The sequence below is a fragment of the Rhineura floridana genome, chromosome 9, assembly GCF_030035675.1.
Source record: "Rhineura floridana isolate rRhiFlo1 chromosome 9, rRhiFlo1.hap2, whole genome shotgun sequence".
NCBI lineage: Eukaryota > Metazoa > Chordata > Lepidosauria > Squamata > Rhineuridae > Rhineura > Rhineura floridana.
In genome coordinates, this window is record NC_084488.1 from 61,572,008 (window position 1) to 61,598,119 (window position 26,112).

At 39.0% G+C, this 26,112-nt stretch overlaps 1 protein-coding gene across 8 annotated transcripts in view; it reads right to left on the reverse strand.

Moving 5' to 3' along the window:
- TMEM131L (transmembrane 131 like) overlaps window positions 1-26,112 on the reverse strand; it is a 111,215-nt gene that overhangs the window by 77,283 nt on the left and 7,820 nt on the right. For all 8 annotated transcript variants that reach the window (XM_061584560.1, XM_061584563.1, XM_061584566.1 and 5 more), the window contains exon 3: window positions 16,136-16,179. In XM_061584560.1, the coding sequence (XP_061440544.1) occupies window positions 16,136-16,179 (44 nt within the window). The remainder of the gene's footprint in view (window positions 1-16,135; window positions 16,180-26,112) is intronic.

Sequence of the window (26,112 nt, forward strand, 5' to 3'; positions counted from 1 at the left end):
TATCACAGATTTTTTTTGCATTTCATTTCCATGTGTATTATGCCTACCAACTGAACATAACACTTCAGCCATATGACCAAGTGGACTCTGGCCCGTAAAAGTGTATGGCATGACGTAATAAATTTGGTAGTTTAAAAGATGCCACAAGTCTTCTTGTTTCTTTATTCTTATTACTACAACCTCATACCTTACCTACAACCTCACAATTCTATATTGCCATTTTGCATATCCTACAAAATAAAAGCCTAATTGCTCCAATGAAATGGGAGGGGGGTTAAGCATAGGGTGGAAAAAGCCAACAATTTTATGCTAGGAAGGGGAGATAAAACAGATTTTTTTAGCTCCTTCTATTGAAATAGTTCGCAAAGCATATTTCATATCACTCAGCACCCCCTTTCATGGCAAGCTAAAGAAAAAAATAGCACAACTCACTGCTAATAAAGAGACCAAGATATTTTTCTATCATTCTTACAACTACAGCTGAAATTCTTTGTTATTCAAAACCCTACTGCTAAAATTATAAAATGCACTAAAATAAAAAGAAAACCTATCAGCTAAATAAGTTTGCAATACTTCAGAAATGCAAATCAAGTGATAGCATTACTGTTAGCATATCAGTCATGGTTGATGTAGAAATCAGCACACTCTTACTACATTTCTAGGACTTGTACACTATTGTGTGCCCAGATTTCAGCACCTTGGCTAATCACCTTTAGAACAAATTAATCCAAAACAGTGAATGTAAAAGTCTGTAGTATTAAATCAGGCTGAAAAACTTAAAAAACAACTATTAAACTTTATGCTAAATAAGAAAATGTTATTCTCTTACTTCAAATGTCTTCAGAACAAAAATAAAATAAAATAGGAGTTGTGCAAACCATGGGGTCAGTACTTTCCTCTTGTGCATCAATGGTGTTGCTTTAATCTCATAAGCAATGGCACTTCCAAAATGAACACCGGATATAGAGAGAATGATTATCAAAATGACATGGCAGAACATCTTTTTCCGTTACTGGCCCAGATTTTCAGTTTCTGATAGATGCAATGACACACAACATTTTGCAGATAGATATGGGGATGTGTCCTATCATATTTTATGTTTAGATCCAAGGAAATTAGCCACAGGCAGAGTTAAATGTTGTGCAGTGGCCTCTAATGATATTGGGCAAAATCCAGCTAAGCCACGCTCAAAGTAGACCCAATGAAATTAGTGGACTAAAGTCGACTGATTTCAATGTGTCTATGACTAATATTGAATATCAAGGCACTATTTTGTCCCCAATGCTATTTAATTTCTATATGAAGCCACTGAGAGCAGTCATTAGTAGCTTTGGGGACAGTGTCATCAGTATACTTATGACAACCAGCTTTATTTCTCTGTTAAATCTGAGTCAGGAGAGGCTGTGCACAAGCTGAACCAGTGCCTGGATGCAGTGGTGGGATGGATGAGGATGAAAAGCGGAATTCTGCTAAGACAGAGACCCTCTGGGTGAGTGGTTCCCAGATCTGAGAATTTGCCTGTTCTAGACAGAGCTGGACTCTCTCTGAAATAAGAGGTATATAGTTTAGGAGTGCTCTTGGAACCATCTTTGTCCATGGAGGCTCAGGTTCCCTCCATGGCAAAGAGTGCCTAGCACTAGCCTTAGCTGGTGCATCAACTGCATGCTTTCCTGGACAAGGATAATTTGGCCATTCTGACACATGCACTGATGACCTCATGTTTAGGCTATTGTAATGCACTCTATGTGGGGCTTCCCTTACAGCTGATCCACAGGCTGCAGTTGGTACAGCATGGTGTGGTACAGGTGGTGAGTGGTTCTCCCTATCGGGCGCATATCACTCCAGTACTAAAGGATTGGTACCAGCTGCCTGTTAAACACTAAACCGGTTTTAAGATCCTCTTCCTTACATACAAAGCCCTAAATAATTGGACCAGGTTACCTGAAATCCTGGGCAGTGGAGGGCAAGATGGTAAGGGCATGAACATCAACACATGGAACCCAGTTAGTTTTGCCACGACCTAATTATTGACACTGCTAAAAATTTATCAGATCTTCATATTGGAAATAAATTGTAAGGATGGGTAGAATAAATCAAGAAGGCACCGCTTTAAAAGACATATACATACATGTTTCCAAACATAACTAAACATTCATGTTATCTTTAAAACAGAGTATAAAAACAGAGACGTCCTGAGCTGCAACCTTAGAAATTTTACCAATGCTGTAAAGTGAATGATTACTACACCAGTAACCTTACTGGCCAACAAGACTTATATACAACCCAAAAAAACACCAAGAGACTCCAAGTGGAAACACAGTAACAGAAATCAAACTGGCACTGAAGAAAAGCAGCTAACAGCAACAAAGCAAGTAAGCCACAGGTCAAGGAGCTGGTCAAGTAGAGCTCCTTCAACTCCTGCCATTCTGTCGCTACTTGCCAAGAACAAGGCTTTGACAATGACAAGCAGCAACATATTGTGGAAGAGCTTTTCAACACAAACCAACCTCTCTCAAATCAGCACATTTTCTATGTTGTTACAAAAACATTTTTTTTAAAGTTACTGCACTGTGCTTTAGAGAACACCTCACCTCTAAAAATAAGATCAGGCCAGGTCTACTAACTCACTCAAAAACCACAAGGAAAATGAAATCTCATTAAGTTTGCAATTTGTCTTGTCAACACAACAGATGGTTTAGAACATTTGAAATATTTAACCTTGTTTATATTACTTGATCTTCTCAGTCTGTTTTCTTTCATTTCATTTCAACTATTTCATCCCTGCAGCATATTTTTTCAGTTATATTATATAGATATCACTGCTTTAAATTAAAATATTAAATATCCGATTTTTTTCATCCTCATCTTCTTAAAACTAAGAGCTTGCCCACCAGGGTTATTGGGTTTAGGCATAATACTAAACTATGGTTCCATCTCTCTCCCTTCTCCCCTTACAATGCAGCTGCAAGATCATATCGGTTGTCACTGTCAAGATCACTGGGCCCCAGACCCTTGGAAACCACAGCTCTTTAAAGCACCCTCACTTACCAATCTTACCAGAGCTAGAAAACAACCAAAATCAACCCTATAAGGTAAACCACGCTACAACCACCCCTTCTGTCCACCAGCATGAGCCAGGGGAAACCGAAGCCTTAAATTACTCAATCGTCCCTGGAATTCCAAGGAGGCAAGAGCTAAAAGCCACACTCTGCTTCCTGGATCCCTAAGCTGAACATACTATTCAGCAGACAGTAGCCAAAGAGGCCTAGGTGCTAGTATAAATATGAGGTAGATTTATTAAAAATATGTGTACAAAAATATCAGCATAAAAATCCTCAAACCCAGAACGCATAGGTATAACTAATCAATACATTAAAAAAAAGTTGAGAATTGAACCACAAGATAAAATAACAAAACTAACTATTCTTAACTCTAAACATGCCAGCAGACCTTAGGATAACAAGAGATATCTGACACCCCTAGGAACATCACCCAAGATGTAATACCAGAGTAATATGTGGAGGGAACTAGACAAAGAAAAGCCTAGCTCTTATAGGGTAAGGCATGGCAATGGCTAAAGGGGTCTAACAGCCAATCACAAGACTTCTGGAAAGTGGAATATTCTAGGTTCTCGCACCTTCTCAGACATGCACTCCCACAACTTAGGTTGGTGACCTGGAGAACCAGTCTACACCAGATAACACAGGTGTCTTCAGCTATGAGCTCATGATTCAGCTAGTGGGAATAGATTGCTTCTCAGCAATAGGTTTTACCCTGCACCCTGCAATTCAGCAGCAAGATGATACCTGCAATACCTCATAGCACAGCCATGTTTTCTGGCCAAAGAAACAGATTTCGTAACAGTCCTTTTGTCCAAACCCAGATAAATTGTGTTTGCTCTTAACTAAAAGGGACAAACCATCTTCAAATAGTGGTTTCTGATTCTGGCTTATTTCCCTAAACCAGGAGTAGCTAGCATGGTGCGCTCCAGATGTATTGGACTGCAGGGATCACGGGAGTTGTAGTGCAACATCTTCTTGGCACCACATCGGCTACTCTTGCCATAAACCATAGTTAAGACTAAACATAGCTTGTCCAGGTTCAGAGATAAGAACTGTGTTTAGTGGGGGGGGGGAAGGAAGAGAAAGCTTCTAATCTGTTCCTTGCAGGTACACTAGAGGAGAAGGGTATGGGAAGTTCAGTCTTGTTCACATTACACTAAGCCATAGTACAGCATTATTTCTAAACATAGCCAGCAAAACATTTTGATTTTAAACAGCTTTAAATTATCTCAGAGTTAAGTTAAGCGCCACTTTCTTGTTCAATCCCCTTCCAACGAAAGTGCCAGTTATGTTTGCTTGCATTTTTTTCATGAAGTATTAACATTTCCCTTTAATCTTATCTTTAAAATGGAAGTCATTAAATGCACACAAAAGAGAAACAACAGTCAGAAAAATAATTAAGAGAAGTATTAGCAATGGAAAGATGGCATGTATGAAATGACTATAGTACAGGATGGAGCAATGGGTTATTCTGACACTTGACTGCCCTTCCATGAATACCCAGACAAAGCAACTGTCATTATCTATAAACCTAAGAGACTACGTTCTTTCTTTTGTCCTCAGATGCTATTTTCACCATCTGCCCCCTAGGATAATGTTGAGAAGAAAACACACACCAGATAATTAATTTGAAGAAATTTCATCTTCCTTCTCACTTTGATAAAATTTTAATGCCACCAACAAAACTGAATGCTTACCTCTTATTTGTATATGTTGCACCAGTTCAAGAATTAAAACAAAAAGGTAAACATATTTACTTTAGCAAAACAGAGTAAAGTAACATAAGAGAATACAGAAGAATGGAATATTGTTCTATAAAACTATCAAAAAGTAGTACAGTAGAATAGGTTAAGCACATCATTACAGAAAAAAAATGAATTTCCTTGTCAGGCTTCTCCTGCAAGTTACCAAAACAGCAGAAGCCCACTCCACAGTAACTTCTAGCAGGGCTTCCACTGTGGCTGCCCGTTCTGTGGAATAGCATTCCTATTATGATACAAGAGGTGCCCATTATCTGAACTTTCCCCCTGAAGACTTTTTTTCCCAATGGGCTTTCCCAGCTGGATGGATATGTCTCTGCCATGGATTTGCAATGTGCTTTGTTTTGTTTTAAATATACCTGCTTTTTTGTATGTTTTTAGCTATTTTTATTGTAAACTGTCTTGGGACGATTTTGCAGAAGGCAATTAAAAATTAGTAATAATTAAAAATAATAACCAGCTAATTAACACTCAACGTGCATTTTCAAAAGAGGGCGCTGTAACCACTGACAGCTGACCGGCAGTTAGTAACCTCCTTTGACTGGTGGGTAGGTGGACCCACTCACCGTCAATCACTATCAGTCACCTGATATCACAGCGATATCATATGGTTCGTACATGTCAGAGTTCAAAGTTGGCCCACCAGGGACACGGAGAATTAGGGATCAAAGTAACAAAGAGCTATTCCCGAGGGACAGCGTAAGCATGGGAGTCCAGCAACCTGGCAGCTACTGAAGCTGCTCCTGCACAGCCTCAATTCCAGATCCTAAAATAACCAGATCTCTGTTTCTGCATACCCTGATCTATAACCTATACAGAAATGCTTCCAGATGCCTCCAAAAATTGAGCTTTTTCTTCACTAGCCAGCCAACAAAACTAAATTGGCCTTTAAGTTTGGTGAAATGTCTTAAACTTTAATTGCTTCCATTCATCACAAACACACACACGCACACCCCACAAAGCCTAAAAAAGAAAGAACTGAAACACAGTTATTGTAGAAAGCAGAAGACGCAATAGGCAGCTTCTCATCTAGGCCCTAGTCTCGAGAAACCACCATTTTATATCTCTCCTGTGCAAACCGAGATAATATATAAATGGTAATGACAATGAAAGCAGCATAATGAAAGGAAATGTTCTAGCAAAGCCTCTGTTGCTTCTCAAACCACGGGAGGAAGGGGATAAAAAAAATAAGAGCCCTTCTTTGTTTTGCATTAGTGAATCAGTGAATACAGCCAGTATTTGCTTGGCCCTTCAACCCTTACTCAACTAAAAAAAATGGCCCCATTTTAAAATTATATGCTCACCAGGGCTATACAGAAACATTGTTTTTAGTAACACAGATCATAAAAAATCTCACTCTTCAAGCTAAAATATGTCTGATTGTTGAGCAGCAGTGAAGACTGATGCATGGAAAGTAACTGAACTTTAGATAAGATATATAGTGTAGATAGGATATCTTATGATTTTACAGCAACTTCTGTGATTTTGTAAAGTTTTCCCCAGTCCTGACATTGAACAGTCTTAACTGAAAGAGATATATTAACAATGCAAACCAATGCATGTTTATTCAGTAGTAAATCCCACAGTGTCCAATGGGCAATTCTGACTCTCATGTAACTGGATAACCTCAATATACACAGAGAAACTCATCATATTATATCTATAGTTCACAGTTTACCAAGTGTATGCAGTATTTTAGAAAATAGCTTTTTATTTACAGCTTCAAGATGTTCTGACCAGCACCTGTGTGTTCTCTACATCTCCAGAGATCTGCAATATTATCGAAAGAGGGGTGGCATGCTCCAAAACTACTGTAATATATTGCATAAATTGCTCAAAACAATCAGAACAAGTTACAAATTCAACTCAGTAGGCTATACCTCTACAAGCTATGACCACCAGCTTTCTATAGGTACACTTGTACCCAACTCAGCAAAAAAACAAACAAATGAACAAAACATCCAAAGCATATTGGAATTTAGTAAAAACTGGCCAAGTGCAGGAATGGTTGAGTGCAACTAATCCTGGCAATGTCAGACATAGGCCTGTTTCACACATGGTTAAAGCCAACCATGGTGTCATATGAATATGCAAGCCTCCAAAGACGACTCTGCAACCACTTTGCTCCTCCCCGGTCTTTTTTGCTGCTGCACCACGCTGAGCTAAGCTAAGGTTTGGCTGAGCACATTGTCTGAACTTGATTGGTTTAGCTCTCCAGACTATGACCATGAGCTGTAACCAAAGTTTATTCTTGGGTTACTCCAGAGAGCTAAAGCACAGATTTGGACAACATTTTAAGACAAACCTTGGCTTAGCTCAGTGCAAAGCAGCAACACTGGGAGTGTACACACTTGTGCATGCACACTAAGCCAACATTTGGCTTATTAGCATTTCATGTGAACCATGTCACAGTATAAACTTGTGCTTCTGTGCAATTCTAATTCTTTCAAGTGGGCTGTATACATGAAAAGCCTTTGTACATTACATTCATGTCTGAATTTGTACTAATTATTTGACCAACAAATTTTAAAATCACCCATTTCACAACCAAGGACGTGATTAAAAAGACAGTAAATTGCTGAACAGTGCTGGTAAAACTCTACAACAGCATCTCTGTGAAACAGACTGACAGAGCAATCCAATTTAGGGGAAGCCAGTGCAAGTTGTGCTGGAGCAAGAGAAGCTGGCATAAAGTTCCGTTGCATCCAATTCCCGTTCAGAAGCCTCTGGGTGGCTGAACGCCAGCTCAGCCAGGGGCTGCGCACAGGGACCAGAAAGTAGAAGCCTCCACTTCCAAATACCTCTGCCATGGAGTAAGCCCTCTCCATTGACTTCTATTGCAATTATTTCCTTAGCCTGACCTTTTTTCCAGCATAACTTTTGCCTGGATTGGGACCTGCAGGAGCGCTCTGAACATAAGTTAGATATGACCGAAATTGCCTCACCTTGGCCCCTCCCCTGACACCACCCAACATGCCCCTTTTTCAGGCATTACGCTGGCTTATGCCCTGGCTGAGGGACTTACACCAGCATGGTCCGGCTGAGCCAGGACCCAGCCAGCTCAGCTAGAGATCTGCCACATTCAACTCCTCTCAGCCCAGCGTAAATGCAAGTTGGATTGCACCCTAAATAATAAAAGTTAGTTAACTTACGTGAGCCAAAAGATGGTGAAAGATATGCGCTTATACATATTTAAAATCAGAAGAAATCATATAAAGAAACTCAACATTTTAAAAAACCAAATTTAGCTAATGAAGATACCCTCACTTGCATGTGTAAGCAAAAGAAAACCTTATCTTCTCAAATTTCAGTTTCAATCCTTTCCATATAGGGATGTATTTCAGATATCTAGAAATGTGGCAATATGGTTAAAACATGAAATTACAAGAATATGAGGTATGAAATAACTGCAAGATACTGCTGGCATTTAATATCACAACTTCTGGTAATATGTACTGTAATGTCAACAACAGATATTGGAAATGTGGGGGAAATGAAGCACATTATATACGTGTTTAGTAGATTTGTGATAAAGTTAAGGGTTTTCGGGAGAAAATTGCAGAAGATATGATTGGCTGTTCCATACCATCAAACCCATTACATATCCTTTTAAGTTATTTGAAAAATGAAGTACATTCAAAACATATTTTAGTTAGAAATCCAGTAACAGAAGCAAAAATGTTAACAGCCACCAAATGGTATAAACCAAAAAGTGCCAATTGCTCAAGAGTCCTTTAATAAAATATGGTATGTTGCTGTGGTGTATAAGAGAAGGGAGGCAGAAATAAGAACAATTTGAAAGATTTTGGTTACCCTTTATTAATAAGAAATATTAGCTTGTAACTATTTAAGAGAGAAGGAAAGCAAAAGGAGATAAAGAGAGAAGGAAAGCAAAAGGAGTTAAAGAGAGAAGGAAAGCAAAAGCAAAAGGAGATAGAAACAGTCAGAACCCTAAATGCAACAATACAGCGACTAGTACGTAGGGACAATGAGAACTATTCCAATAGTTACTGTATAGAAATGGAAGAAAACAACAAGGGAAGAACAAGAGCCCTATTCCAAAAGTTTAGAGAAATGAAAGGGAAATTTAAACCAAGAGTAGGGATGTTGAATAATCAACAGGGGAACACACTGACCGATAGAGATGAAATAAAACGAAGTTGGAAGCAATACACTGAAGAACTCTATAAAAGAGATGCAAGAATGACAGATTCATTCACAGAGGAACCATATGATGAAGAACCAGAAATTTTAAAATGTGAGGTGAAAGCTGATCTTAAAATACTTGGAAGAAACAAATCACCAGGAACAGATGGCATATCAATAGTTTCAAACCACTGAAACTGAATCTGTTCAAATTTTGACAAAAATTTGTCAAGAAATACAGAAAACTAAACAAAGGCCCACAGACTGGAAGCGTTCAATATCCTCCCAGTTCCAAAGAAAGGGGATCCCAGGGAATGCAGTAATTTTCGAACTATTGCCTTCATATCCCATGCAAGTAAAGTAATGCTCAAGATTCTACAACAAAGGCTCTTACCATATGTGGAGCAAGAAATGCCAGACATCCAAGCTGGATTTAGAAAGGGAAGAGGAACCAGAGATCATATCACAAACATACATTGGATAATGGAACGGACTAAGGAATTTCAGGAGAAAATCACCCTGTCCTTTATAGATTACAGCAAAGCATTTGATTGTGTAGATCATGAAAAACTATGGAATGCTTTAAAAGAAATGGGGGTGCCACAGCATCTGATTGTCTTGATACGCAACCTATACTTTGCACAAGAGGCTACTGTAATGAGAGAATATGGAGAAATCAATTGGTTCCCAATCGGAAAGGGTGTGAGACAACGGTGTATTTTATCACCCTATTTGTTTAATCTATATGTAGAACATATCATACAGAAAGCTGGACTGGATCAAGATGAAGGAGGTGTGAAAATTGGAGGGAGAAATATCAATAATTTAAGATATGCAGACGATACCATACTACTAGCAGAAACCAGTAATGATTTGAAACGAATGCTGTTGAAAGTTAAAGAGGAAAGCACAAAAGCAGGACTACTGCTCAACGTCAAAAACACTAAAGTAATGACAACAAAAGATTTATGTAACTTTCAAGTTGACAATGAGGACATTGAACTTGTCAAGAATTATCAATACCTTGGCATAGTCATCAACCAAAATGGAGACAATAGTCAAGGAATCTGAAGAAGGCTAGGACTGGGGAGGACAGCTATGAGAGAACTAGAAAAGGTCCACAAATGCAAAGATGTATCACTGAACACTAAAGTCAGAATCATTCTGGCCATGGTATTTCCCATCTCTACGTATGGATGTGAAAGCTGGACAGTGAAAAAAGGAGAAGAGAAAAATCAACTCATTTGAAATGTGGTGTTGGAGGAGAGCTTTGCGGATACCATGGACCGTGAAAAAGACAAATAATTGGGTGTCAAAACAAATTAAACCAGAACTATCACTAGAAGCTAAAATGATGAAACTGAGGTTATTATACAGCCACAAGAGTGGCTGTATACTATAGCCAGCGTTGATTTTTCACATTCCACAATGTTAAATTGAAAATACCCCCCATGCCATTCTGATCCTTTCCATAAACTCATTTCAAAACAAAACTTTACCAAACTTAATAGTCCTGAACTCAGAAATGCTTGCTTAACAACCCTGTAAATTTTCATGGCAATACACAAAACAGTCAGAGAGAAGAGAGTTCAAAGTGTAAAAAGGGGGGGGGGAACCAGAGCTCTTTTGGACTTTTTTCTCTGAGTTCTCATAATCTGTTGAAATTCATTAAAAATCAGCCATGTTCACAGAGTACTTGTAATCTTAATACTGACCTTGCCCCATACTCTGACCTTCATCTTCTGCAGCTTAAAAGTTAAAAAAAATGCCTGGCTGATTTTTAATAAATTTAAGAATTTTGGCTGGAACCCTATGATAATGCGAGGCATGCTCAGTAAGGACCAACTGTCAGTGTTCTAAAAGCCTCACAGCTGCTTGGCTTGGCTAATCAGGGGGCCACATCCACACCAGACTTTGATTTCACATGAGTCAGTCAAGGCTTCCCTCAGAGAATGCTGGGAAGTGTAGTTTCTGAAGGGTGCTGAGAGGAGTCTCCTATTCCACTGACAGAGCTCCAGTGGCCAAACTGGTTTAACAGTCAGCTGCTCTGATTGAAGCTCTGTGAGGGGAACAGGGCGTCTCCTAGCAACTCTCAGCACCATTCACTAACTACACTTCCCAGGATTTTTTGAGAGAAGCCATGACTCTCCAAAGTGAAATAAAGGCCTGGTGTGGATGTGGCCAGGGACAGCTTTGGTTTAAATTTGGGTGGGAGGCTACATGTGCCTGTTGTAGAATAAAAAGGTGAGGGAAACGCTGAAAAGCAATGATACTTTTCACAATGTTTTCCTTTTGGAAAGGAAAGGGTTTTCCCTCTGCCCAGTGCCCACCCACCCAATCTCCTCCCCTCCCCCGGGTCTGTGTTGGACTAGGACCTGGGAGACCAGGGTGTGAATCCACACACTGCCATGAAGCTCACTGGGTGACCTTGGGCCAGTCACTGCCTCTCAGCCTCAGAGGAAGGCAATGGTAAAACCATGTTACCAAATTCTTCCAAGCTACACAGGAAGTGTATTGGACTGCGAAAGACCAACCCAAATGGTGTTCACATTTTGACAAATTTGTAGGGCAGTCCAATATCTCAGAGAGGAGGTCAGGTCTCCTGCTACCCTGGTGCATACACTATATCTGCCCAATTTCCCTGCTTTTTAAAGTTTGATAGAAATATCTGTGGGCTATAGGTACATTCTTAAACCGCAAGGTTTTTTGCCTATTAGTGAATAATATCTTGGACACATCATGAGAAGGAAGACATGATTCACTAGAAAAGACAATAATGCTGTGAAAAACAGATGGGAGTAGAAAAAGAGAAAGGCCAAACCAGAGATGGACTGATTCCATAAGGGAAGCCACAGACTTGAACTTACAAGATATGAACAGGGTGGTTCATGACAGATGCTACTGGAGATCGCTGATTCATAGGGTCACCATAAGTCGTAATCAACATGAAGGCACATAACAACTATTCAAGAGTCAATCTGGTATAGTGGTTAGAGTGATGGACTATGACATGGGAGACCAGGGTTCAAATCCCCACACAGCCATGAAGCTCACTGGGTGACCTTGGGCCAGTCACTGCCTCTCAGCCTCAGAGGAAGGCAATGGCGTACCATGAAAATCCTATTCACTGGGTCGCCATAAGTCAGAATCGACTTGAAGGCAGTCCATTTCCACTCAAAGCTTTCTCAGTGTTGAAGTAATTTAGCAGGTGTGGGAACCTTTGGCCCTTCCAATGTTGCTAAACCACAACTCCCACCATTACTGGCCATTGCTAAGCTGATGGGAGCTGCAGTTCAACAACATCCGGAGAGCCAAAGGTTCCTCAACTCCTGTAATATAGTATAATAGATTATTAAAATAATAGATTATGGTAGTTGATAACTTTAAAATATTTGAATCGTTAAACATGGAAATAGTTTTTATGTTTTGCATGTTTGGTTAATAGTATTATAATTAACAATAGATGCCTTTGTAAGAATAATAAATAGTTGAGCATTCTAAAGCGACATGTTCGCTAAGCATTTTGAGGATAAAATCGCTTCCATTTGCCAGGATTTGGACTCCACTGTTGATGCTGATGATCCAAGTGAGGTACCTGGAGGGCCTTCTTGTCCGATGTCATTGGATGAGTTTCAGTTGCTTTTGGCCTGAGAAAATGGACGAGGTACTTGTTCTGGTCCATGCAACCACCTGTGTCTTGGACCCTTGCCCTTCATGGTTGATAAAATCTGCCAGGGAGGGGACGGCTAGGTGGGCCAGGCAGATAATTAATGCTTCTCTCAAAGAAGGAGTGGTCCCAGGCTGCCTGAAGGAAATGGTGATAAGACCACTCCTGAAGAAGCCATCCATGAACCCAGAATATCCTAATAATTTTAGAACAGCAGCTAATGTCTCCTTTCTGGGCAAGGTTCTTGAGAGGGTGGTTGCCAAACAGATCCAGGTACTCTTAGAGGAGACAGATTTTCTAGATCCATTTCAATCATGATATAGGCTTGGGTTTGGTACAGAAACTGCCTGGTCACCCTGTATGATGACCTGTGTCAGGAGAGAGACAGGGGGAGTGTGACTCTGTTGATCGTGCTTGATTTTTCAGCCGCTTTTGATACCATTGATCATGGTATCCTTCTGGGACAACGGTCCAAGATGGGTACTGGGGGCACTGCATTGTGGTGGTTCCATTCTTACTTGGATGGATGGCTACAGAAGGGAGTTCTTGGGGAGCACTGCTCAGCTCCATGGGCTCTCCAGTATGGGGTCCCGCAGGGGTCAGTTCTGTATGCCATGTTTAACATTTACATGAAACCACTGAATGGAGTCATACAGAGTTTTGGAGTGTGTTATCATCAGTATGCTGATCACACACAGCTCTATTTCTCCTTTTCATCTGGAGGTGAGGCACTGGATGTGCTGAATCAGAGCTTGGTTGCAATAATGGACTGGATGAGGGCCAATAAACCGAAGCTTAATCCAGACAAGACTGAGATGCTGTTGGTGGGTGGTTCCTCTGACCGGCTGAGTGGTGTTCAGCCTGCTCTAGATGGGGTCACACTCCCTCTGAAGGAGTTTGTGGTATGAGGGTTCTCCTGGATCCACTACTGTCACTTGAGACACAGGTGGCCTCAGTGGTACAGCGTGCCTTCCACCAGCTTAGTCTGGTGGCTCAACTACAACCCTATCTGGACAGGGATAACCTGGCTACAGTAATCTATGCTCTGGTAACTTCAAGGTTGGATTATTGCAATGCACTTTACATGGAACTGCCTTTGAAAACAATTCGGACGTTTCAATCAGTGTAGAATGTAGCTGCCCGATTGTTGACGGGTTCAAGGCAAACATAGCATATAAAACCTGCAATCAGAACTGCATTTCTAAAGATAAAGAATTACATTTTTTGTATGTTTGTTGGTGGTGTTCTTACTTTGCTTATTTCCTGCGTTACTACTGTTTCTACAGAGAATCTAACTTAGAAAATTATATTTCGCTCATTATTCATTCTAGAAATCTGTGTCAAATTCATTTTTATTAATTTCAAAGCTTTTTTATTGGTCAGTGTGATTCTTCCAAATTCTTCCAAGCTACACAGAAAGTGGATTGGACTGTGAAAGACCAACCCAAATTGTGTTTGCATTTTGACAAATTTGTAGGGCAGTACAATATCTCAGAGCAGAGGTCAGGTCACCTGCTCCCCTGGTGCATTCACTATAGCTGCCCAATTTCCCTGGTTTTCAAAGTTTGATAGAAATATCTGTTGGCTATAGGTACATTCTTAAACTGCAAATTATAAGTGAATTAAAAATATATGTACTAGCTAATGGCAAAAGCTATCCCTGGTCTGAGATGCATGTCCTGGAACAGGAGAGCTGTTGGAACAGCATGCAGCTGCAACATGGGACACTTATTTACATTACCAAAAGGCCTGAAAATTGCCAATGAAATGTCAAGTAGATTCCACTTTGAGAAGGTAACATTCAGAAAAGTAAATGAAGTAATACAAATTTCAGAACTTCCTCTGCTGAAAAGAAAATTCTGCTTTTATCTGGCAGGAATACAAGGAGCAGTGCAATTACCATCTGCTCTAGGCATTAATTGTTTGCTGGCAAGAGGAAGGTAGAAAGAATTGCTCACACTTTCAGATAATAAGACTGAAATATGCACAAACAAGGAAACCTGAACTCAGTCCTAAATAAAAGAAACACCAGAAAGACTCCTCTCTCTCTTCTGCATTGTACTTCGGTCATTATGGATTCTCTGAAAAGAAAAACTATTATATTCAAGGAGGTCCAGATAGTTCAACATTTAAAAAAGTTAAACTTATAGCTCATGAATAATGAGCACTGCCTAAGAAGCTTATTTTATTATTTATATAGCATCATTTATTTATTTAAATATTTATAAGCTGCACTTTCATAGGAAATATTGTAAGGCAGTTTACAACATAAAAAATATAACAAACGCCATTAGTAAAAACATCAGTAACATATCAATAACTTGGTTGTTAAAAAAATTCAAATGCCAAAGGCCTGCCTAAAAAAAAATCTAGCAGTTTTGCACTGGGGCCAGGTAGACAGTACAGTTTTAAAAAAAAGGGGGTGGGGAAGCAGGGATGACTTCTGTTGGCAAGGAGTTCCCACAGGCAGGGCCTGCCACAACAGCTCAACCTAACAAAGGCTGACTGAACCTCAGGGGGATGAGGGGTCACCAAAAGTGTCCCATCAGATCTGACCATCACTGTGAATGGTGTTTTTTCATAGCATGTGACAGATCAAATAAAAAAACCCTGCAGTCCAGCATTCTGTCCTCATGTTGGCTGACCGGATGCAAATGGAAAACCCACAAGAATGTGAGCAGATCAGCACTCTTCCCACTTGCAATTCCTGGCAACTGTTATTCACAGACATATGCCTCTGACACTGGAGGTTCTACATAGTCATCATGGCTACTAGCCATTGATAGCCTCCCTCTTCCATGACAGATCCTTGCTCCTAGGAAGGAGACAATACAGAAATAGGAAGTAACATGTTATATACGCTCAGTCTTAGTAACAGACTGAGCTGCAACAGCAGATGGGAACTGGAGGTTTTGCCAAAGGCTTCACATCAAAGATGGGTTTTAAGGAAGGATCTGAAATGAGATAGCATGATGTAGATGTTCTGGGAGACAGTTTCAAACACATGGGGCAACAAGGGAGAAAGGGTCTTCATTAGGTACTGTAGCTAACTGCAAAATGGCAAGTCAATTCTATTATTCAGTATATCACAATAAGAATATATCTCTTTATATTAACCCTCCTATAGGTAAGCCACTCTAGCACAGCATTTAAGACTGCAATCCTATGCACACTTACCAATTACTGGGCTGTGTGTTTTATAAAACTCAAAATGACAGCAGTGCAATGTGAATGTCAAAACTTATAAACAGCTCTATTGAAGTTATTTCCTTTATAAGAAATTTCCCATGAAGCGTCACTTGGAGTAAGAACATACGGTCAAAGTTTATACAAAAGCAAAATGTGTTAGCTGCTAAACTTAATATCTCAGGTAAGCAAGCAACATAAATTAAATTATTCAAGGTAATCAACTTCACTTAGCTGTTACCGTAGGGAATAATGCAAAAGTGATTTACTGCTATATCATCTAAGATACTTCTTTTTATCTTAACATTGCTTACCTCTGCTCTTGTGGATGTTCTTCCACATCCTCATCTGATTCAGCCTAGTGAACAGAGAAAATACCATGAAAGGTTTTCAGCAACAAATATAAGTTTCCAGCATACACTTGTATCTTAGCAATCCTAGAACTGTTTGATGACACTTTGTAAAACGGGACTCTCAGTACTAAAAGATGTTTGAATCAGACCCCTTTACTTTTGCTAAGCAGTGAGTTATCAGCAAACACCACAAATTTAAGAATGGATTCTAATGAATACAGTATAGTTGAGGAAATTGGACATAGGGAGCAATCCAAACCCAAGACGTCCTGGGATGAGTGGAGTATGGAACTGGTGGATCTCCAGATGAGCCAGAGCTCAACAGAGGCTACACTTGCTGAAGCCTCTCATCCACTTCAGCTGGAGGTGTAAATTCTCAGCTAAGCCCAGGCAAGTTCCCCTAAAACAGGCATTGTAGGAAAGGGTCAGTGGCATGGCGAGGCAGGGGCAGATGTCCTCTATTCCAAACTCCATTCACTTCAATCACATAACCTAGTAACCCAGCAGACATTACACTGGCAAACAGAGTGGTGAGAGTTAAATTCTCTTTGAAAGGCTTGTTTTCCCTCTGCCAAGCTTAGCCCCACTCCTGAAAGGAGTTTGGAATAGGGGTAAATTACGCTCGCACAATTTACTCCAGCATAAATTACGCTGGCTTCCTTTCGTTTGGAAAGCTCTGCCTCTCTGTTTGTTCAGGTTCATTACTTTAACAATAATGTTAAGCAAACAAATAATATTTTTGTTAAATTAAATTCATTCACCTATCCAGAGCATAAGCAACATTTTTTTCTTTGAAAAAGAGGTCAAGTTGTGAAAGGAAACATGCATCGCTACTGAAAGTAAAAGCAGTCAGGCTATTTTAAGAAGGCAGCATGGATAGCTGTGCCTTATTTCTTCCATATGAAGCTTCAAACACAGCCTTTAGAGAACTCCACAAGCTGGTTGTGGCTATAAGCTGTGAACACCTAGATAGTAGTTCTAATGAAAAAGGTTTATTTGAAACTAGCTAACATCGAGTTACCTTAAGGGTCAGAATGACACAAATCTAGCTGAATGTTGCACTCTGTCAATCAAGAACTTGGACAAAATGAATTTTTATTTGGCATCCAGAGAAAACATGTACAAGTTCAAAGCCACTACCCACTTTAATTATACAGTAAGCACCCATACGTTTTGCTCCATCTGAGTTCTCATACAGACAAACCACCACAGCCTCCCAAAATACAAGCTTTGCTCAGAAGAAAGGCCCAAATATAAAATGATACCACAGTTCATAGGTCAAACACATATACTGTAATTCTTGCATTTCCACCTCTAACCCATCCCCATGTGTCTAGCAAGTAATATGAGAAAACATTCAAAAGTTTAGATAGCAGCTGATCCAGTTGCACCATCATCTCTACTTTCAATATGGAGCTTTGACCAACACTAGCTACTTTTATAAGTGTACCTATATGAACACATGTATTTGTAAATGTGCGCTCATTGAGATTCTTGATTTTTTTAAAAAAAATAGGATCTTATAAATTGCAACATGCACAAACTAATGTTGTTTGACATATGACATCATTTCAGACCTCTGATTTCCCTATCTATTTAGAATTAGTCTAATATGTGAACCTACCACTGTACAGCCTAGATAACGTTGGAAAAATCACTTATAAATCAATGTTGCCCACTACTCTGCAGTCACAGGCATCCAAAATGACTTTTCTTATTAACATAATGTAAAATACCAGGGATAAAAGCATCAGTCATATTTTTTAAAAAGTGGGTAACAGACTATGTGTCAGCAGAAATTTATAGCTGCTTGAAGACTCCTGGGAGAGTCCTGGAAATCACAGCTTCATACAAGATGGGAACTGGCATTCCATTCATATGTTCTGACCCTGGGAAACCAATATCCTCAAAGTCCATTGCAGGCATCTCAGTGACTCATTGAAAGTGGTGAATCCTGAGTCGCAATTTTGGAATCTAAATGGATATGCGTAAATTATGTGTGGATCTCCCAATTCTCTCTTGAGTGAGAAACAGGAGTGCGCCTTAGAGTTGGCTATATTCTTGCTTAAGAGATATGACGTCCTGGGGGGAAAAATGAAAAAAAAAAACAGTAAAAACAGGGAGGTCTGTTTTTCCCCAAAGCCTTTATTTTGTTTTCCCCCCAAAAAATGGAAAATTGTGGTTATGAAATATTTTCTTTTAGACTGATGAATAAAATGTTTAAGACAAGGTGTTGATACATTTACACCCTGAAAATTATTTCAAAAGCCAAGTAACAGGAAGAGTTAAATAAGACTATGTACCATATCAAATCATTACAATTCCTGTACACTGAGGATTAGCAAGTCCTGTGTACACTGAGAACACAACTCTCAACTGCAAGAACAAGATGCATTTCTTTTTCTAAGAGGCACTGCCACTGAGAGAAGGAAGGAGGATTCTTTGCTTTTTTGCCTGTGAGATTCCTCTTGATGGCATAGTTGGTGATCTGTTTCTGTCCTCTTGACTAGGCCTCAAAGGACTGGGAGTGGAAGAAAATACAGAGCAACATAGACACAGAAACTGATACTGATGGAGAAAATTAGACTAATTAAATTTCATGTAGTATTCATTGAGACTTGGTTCCCCCACCCCCTATTTGCTCAGCTCTTTCTATAGAGATTGGTGCATTATGTATGCTTCAAAAAGTAATTTCTTTTTTTTTTTTTTTTTCAATAATTTTTATTCAGATTTTCATAAAACATACAAGACAAAATCATAAAACATTCAAAGACAAAAAACAAAATCAAAAATAGTTAAACAAAAAGAAAAAAAGAAAAAAAAAGAAAAATAAAAAATAAAGAGTAAAATATTGACTTCCCATTTGTCAAAGATCAAATCAGTTATAAGTCTATAATATATAACAATCCTGTCTCTTAAGTCATATTATAAAATCACTTTCCTCCAGTAGTTATCTTACTTAATCATCAAATCTCATAAACATTACTTTATTCTTTCCACAAAAAGTCAAAGAGAGGTTTCAATTCTTTAAGAAATATATCTATCAATTTTTTTTTCCAGATAAGCATATCGATTAATCCATCTCATTACTAATTATGATAATCTTATTGTCATAACCATAGTCAAAATAAACATTTCAATTAATCCATCACATCAGAATCTGTTAGGTTCAGTAATTTCAGTAGCCATTGTTCTATTATCTCTATTAGTTCCATTTTCCATCTTCCATCTTCAGTAGTCTTGTTAAGTCCAGTAATTTCAATATCCAATCTTCCATTATCAGTATTCCATAATAATCTTGCTGTCAAAGCCATAGTCATATAGTAAGAGTCTGATGGGAATTACCTCTATCCCAAATATTTTCTTGCCATCCATTCTGAATAGGTTGCTGAAATACTGCTGTAAAATCATATCTCTGTTCTTTTTTTCAAAATACACTGGGTCATCTCTTAAAAGTTTTTCCATTGTCACATGGCTGCAGTTAATTCCATAGATTTTCTCTATATTGGGCTCCATCACATCATTCCAGTCCAGAAGATTATCCATGCCATTGATAACTTTATCTCTAGAATCTTCATTAATTTCTTCAGAGATAACATTGAGTTCCAAACAATAAATTTTATTTCTAAAGTCCATAGACTCCAAATCTTGTTCCTGTTCCACATTTGTTCCAATCTCCGGGATCTCCTCTCTCACAGGGACCCCTATTCCAGTCTCCAGGGTCTCCTCTCTCACAGGGACCCCTGTTCCAATCTCCGGGGTCTCCTCTCTCACAGGGACCCCTTCCAGGGTCTCCTCTCTCACAGGGACCCTTATATCTTTAATCTCCTGCTTCATTTTACTCAATTCAATTTTCGTTATCTCAATCTCATCCATTATTTTCTGAAACATAGTTATTTCCAGATTCTCAGCCACTTTCTTAATTGCCATTTTAAAAGAAAAATATAGGAAAACCACTTCTTATTTCAGCAACAATTGGGTTAATACTCCAAACTTGGTGACATCACAGTATAAACAGAGCAGACAGCCTTATCTCTCCAATAGTTAAGTAAACAAAATGCAGTTCCCAGGATCGAAACAATTAATGGCAATCGTCAAGAAACAGATTCGTCAAAATAAAATAGACCAAAAAGAGAGTAGTCTCAAAACAGTATAATATTTTTCAAAATAAAAATCTGGAATAGAAATCCCTCTTCTGTGTATATCTTTAGAATGCAAATCCAGGACAGCTTTTTGCAACAAAAACAGAGATAAGCTATTAATTAGTGCGTAGCAGAGAGAAGTTATGGCTCCCCAGTGAGATGTCAAAAACCGATCAATCTGGCAAATCTCTTTTAAACAGCAACAATTTAAGTCAAGTAAAAGAAAAATATAGAAAGAAGGGTGCTTGCCTGTTAGTGCGTTCTCTCTTAGAAGGTAAGATGAACGTTCGCTTTAACAGATAGAGCTTGCTGTTGAAAATCCGTCCCACCTTCGTCGGCTGGACCTCGTCCCATAAATTAATGAGATCTGGTCGTCCCAACAAAAATAGGCTTTGAGGTTAATCTCTTCGTTTCTCCCTACCCGGGAGAAGTTTAATCAGTCAAAAAAAAAAGAAAAAACTGACTGATATATCTGAATAAGCTTCTTTTGAGGCAGGAGCCCGTCTCAAAAGCAGGCACAGGCTAAGTCACCCTTCCCGGAAGTCGCTTCAAAAAGTAATTTCAATGTTTTATTATTGTCTGAATAAACTGTACTTTTAATATACCAAATATGATAATTTTATGGATAGTCCAAGTTATACATAAAACTTTTTTTATGTTCCTAAAATAACAAAGTGACTCTCAGTCTGTAAAATGTGCTAAAAAGAATAAGTTCTTGGAAGAAAATTGGGAAATTAAGTTTCTTTTCCCATGGCTTCAAAATTTCTGGAAATTTTACATCTCTGTTCTTGCTCCCAGGTTCATTGACGACTGCCTCTAGAATCTTGCCTTCCACTACAAACATTTGCTAGGCTTGCTCAGCTGAACTACACAGATTCCCCTCATAAACCATTTCTTTAATCCTTTAGCTATGGGGAAACATAGAACAAAGTACTTTGTAGCACCTGGTCTCTGCTTGTGGCATATTATCAGGATAGTTTAGGTTAATCTGTAAGCGAGTTTAATTGTAGTATAAGTGTGGTTTAACAAAGACTAAAATGACCTTCAGACCCCTTCTAGGTTTTTAATTCTATAACCATATTCAGCTATGCAGACTTCATATTTGGGGTTATTTTCAACCATCAACAGCACTTCTTCAAATTTTCTAGTTATAAATAATACACCTAAAGATATGACAATGTGTTGTCAAAATACAAATGAAGGAAAGTTTCATCGGCAGTCCTACACAAGCTAGTGATTAACCTTATCTGGATATACTGCTTCATGAAACAAGCAAAATTAAAGGCAGAGCTCTAATCAGCAGACACCCTCTGTCTGCCCCAATTTCTGCATGTATCTGGGCCAGTGTTCATGTTTGGATCAGCTGCTGTTATTGCTGCTGCTTTATATTTTCAAGCTTGGCTTTATCCACAATATCTCTTGGTTTCTTTTTCATTAGTATCAAATTATAGGTGTATATTTCATGTCAGTCTTATTCCAAGAACTTTGAGAAAAGTCTACAGTAATTAAGTGTCTGTGGAAGTTTACCAATTGGGACAAAAATGCATTTTTCATGCCTTTACAGCTACTCCACTTTAATCTTTGTCCACAAGTAGTACTAAAAGAGGAAATACCATCCCTTTAAAGACAGATCAACCAATGCTCCCACAAAAACACATACAGGGTTTTTTGGGCTATTTGTGGTCGCTTTTATATGCATTTTGATGGCTTGTATTTAAACATAGCAAAGTATAACTCAGGTTTTGTGAACCCTGGATATCATGAGGTACAGTTAGCTGAGAAGGGGCATCAAATACAGTCATTGCCATAAAGTCATTCCTACTTCCATAGGAATGTATGACGCTACCTTATACCGAGTCATCTGTCTATCTAGCTCAGTACTGTCTACTCTGACTGGCAGCAGCTCTCCAGGGTTTCACACAGGGGACATTCCCAGCCCTGCAAGGAGACACCAGGGATTGATCCTGGTACCTTCTGCATGCAAAGCAGATACTCTACCGTTAAGCTATACAGTAGGGCCCCGCTTCCCGGCGCTTCGCTTCCCGGCATTCCGCTAATGCGGCGGCTTCCGTTTTCTATTTTAAAGCAGATTTTTGCTCTTTTGCGACGTTTTGGAGTCATTTTTGCGCAACGGCCCCATTGTAGTCTATGGGTTCCGCTTTATGGCGGGGGTCCAGAACGGAACCCGCCGTATAAGCGAGGCCTTACTGTAGCCCTTTCCCAAAACCTTCCCTAAAACATCAGCTGAAACCTGTACACTAAATGGGCTGGGCCTCATTGGAGAATATTCTTCATACAGCTGAGGGCATACAAATAAATTCAGATAAACACAGGCACACATGGGTACATCCAAAATTTATGGACAAATTCTCAGTGGATATGAGGACTTATTCTCACAACTTCATACCCTAATAGAGGCTAACAATATGGTCACTCACACATTGCCTGGTGCAATGAGGACCATTTCCATGTGACCTGGTAAACCTAAGTTGGGTACAAGAGAGAGGGCATTCTCAGTGGCGGTCCCCACTCTTTGGAACTCCCTCCCACAAGATCTCCGGCATGCCTCTTCCCTAAATGTGTTTCGGAAAGCCTTAAAGACCTGGCTCTTTCAGCAGGCGTTCGGGGTATCCGGGGAGGGTTAATTGTTATAACTGAAATGCCTCCTGCCCAGTTTTAATATTGTTGCTGCAGATGTATTGTTTTTATATTGTATTACTGTATTTTATCAATTGTATTTTAACAATTTTGTAAGTCGCCTAGAGTGGCCATTGGCCAGATAGGCGACGAAGAAATTAAATTTATTATTATTTATTATTATTATTTTCTTTTCAAACTGCAAATGACTAAAATAGGTATAATCTGGGCGAGCCCAACAACATTATTTCAACAGAGACATTCTTGAACTGCCTTATCCCATGCGATAGATTTTATTTGATCATGTTTGCATTATATTCTATCCACCCAAATATGCACCTATATTTCCTTTATCTCTACTTCTTAAGAATATGGCATTACAAAGCCATGCAACAATGACTGAAGTTCCACCAGTTCTCTTAAAATAAGAACTGTGGCAGCCGGGTATTTTGCAAATAAGAATTTAACCCTCAGCTCACTTTTGAGCCTATTAAAATATTTTGTTAATAACTTGGTATTAAAAGTACAAACAAGCTGAACAAAAAATTACAAGCCACAGGGAAAAATAAAATGATATGCATCTAAAACTGAACTCCTTCCTTATAAAGGCATTTTAAGAAGTAGCCAAATACAGATCAACACAACTCTCCTGTTTGGAATCCACTTCTAGCTCTCTCATAGCAGCTATAGCAAATAACTATAAAGACATGTCATCAATTCAGTGCTGCTTTTTAGAACTGTCAACAGTGAAAGGTCCAAATGAGTTTGATTCTATTTTGATACTAGCATGTCTGCCAAAAAAAAAAAAAAAGAGTAGGAATTCATCCACTGAAATTTTTAATAGTGAAGTAATATAAGAGACTGAGGGAAGAACTTGCCTCATCTAATACTTTGGAGAAGGTCCTTGGTAGAGAAGGGGAAAGAATATCTTTTGTTAAGAATGAAAGAATATTTTCCTAAATTGGCATAAAAGAAACAATATTTGCATTTATGCAAAAATTATCTTCTGGAAAAAATCCAAAGAGGGCAAAAAACCAAAACTCCAAAATAATGCAATGGCACAAAATGTAAGTGAATGAGAAAAACTGACAACTGGGTGGCAGAGGGAATGGCATGGCTGGAAAGGAAGGAAAAGGCACACATGCATGCAAAAGGGGTAGAAAGAACCATCTCATTGTCTGGATGAGTCTGCTCCTGGTTCACACTGAAAGGTTATCTAAAAATGCCTCCAGGGACAGAACAAGGAGCTGACCAAAATCATCAAATAACTGAATGCAGCTGGGATTTGATGCATTAGCCACACACATCCTAAATGAACCTAAAATAGGCAAATGAAGACTTGAGCTTGCTCTGTGGATACAGAATGCTGAGCAGCTATGGGTTTGGGTTTTTGTTTTTTTAAAAAAGGGAACACCAGGGCAGGAAGAATGGAATGGAGTGGTCCAGCTTGGAATGGAAGCACTCCACACTACAGCATTTTATTGTCGATCTCCACTTGTGCATATCTAATTGCCCAAGCTTTACCACCAGGACTTAAGCAATCCCAAAATAATAAGGAATCATGAACTGACCTCATCTACTGAGTCAATAAAATTGAAGTACTGAAAGGGGAACAGCCTCAGCAGCTCACCAAGTCACCCCTCTGCCAGTTGTCAATCTCTGTTCACCTAACTCCCCTTGATAACATCAGCACCACATTTAACAGAAGCTGGCTAGGAGTGCAAAAAACTGAGCTGTTCAGAATCCATTTGGATCAGATTACACCAATGTAATTAACAAAATGATCAGATTTATTAACAAAACACATGGAATATGAAATTGTGACCATGAAATAAAGAAAATGTTGGTTCTAACTTCTAAATTTGCCCTATCATGTCAAATCATATATTTTATGCAGCAGACTTTCCAAATTAAAAGGCAATCGTTGTCAGGAAATCTAAAGTTAGAGAAAAAGTTGTCCTCCTATCAGTGTCAGAAAATGCAGCACAGATTTCAGGAAACAAAACGAGCTAACTCCAATTGAAGACACTCAGCATACAACCAAATTTTACATTTATAGGTCTTTGCCTGTGAAACTGATGCAGTGACCTGTCTAGCTTCAAGATACTGGGGAGGGGTGAAACAGAGGTCAATCCAGCTTGCAATGTACAACTGTTGTTCATCTTCAGGAAGTCAGACAAGAAGGAAGTAACGAGGGGGGGCACTGGGGTGAAACAAAGATCAGGGCACACTTACCAATTATAAGTAATACAAATTATATGTAATAACCTGCTGCATCCCTAACTACCATGACAACTACAGTTTAGATCAGCCTTCTCCAGCCTGGTTCCCTAGAGGTGAGAGGTGATGGCAGTTGTAGTACAAAACATCTGGAGGATGCTAGGTTGGTGAAGACTAGTTTAAATTATTGTGAACAAACCACAGTGAGCCTCAAGCATGAAAACAAAAAACCCTTCCTTCCTCCTCCGCATGCAAGCAGGTGTGAAACTTTCCGCTTTCACATAGAGTAAACCACAGTTAACAAATCAGACAATCAAACCACCATAATTTCATTTAATTTTTACATTCTGCTTTTCTTTTCCAACTAATACTCAAATCAGCTATGTAAATTGGTGTCATAATACTAATATACACAAGAAAAAAACAACAGTTCAGTAACAGCTGAAATACAACACAAAAACATATTTATCATTTGATTTATATCCTGCCCTTCCTCCCAGCAGGATCCCAGATAGAATCTATCATATAAAATATAAGACTATTGACATCAAAATAGTAATAAACCCTTCTACGCATATATCCCAAAAACAATACTATCCCAAGAACAGCTGCAGATTAAGATATAACAAGTGCAATAAAATAAATATAACTACAAGACAAAATAAGGAAATAAGTACAGTAGCAATAAAAGTTCATGCTTCATACAATTAATTCATTCCACCCCACCCACACATCTCAAGTGAAGTTCTAGAATAAACTGAACACATTGGGACTCCAGATACTCTGCAGCACACTCTCCTATCCTGAGCTATCATCTCCCTTCTTCATAAGGGACCCCCTAGACAGCAGTAGTCAATATTGTGCCCTCCAGATGTTGGACAACAACCCCTTCATCCCTAAACATTGGCCATGCTGGCTGAGGCTGATGGGATCTAGTGG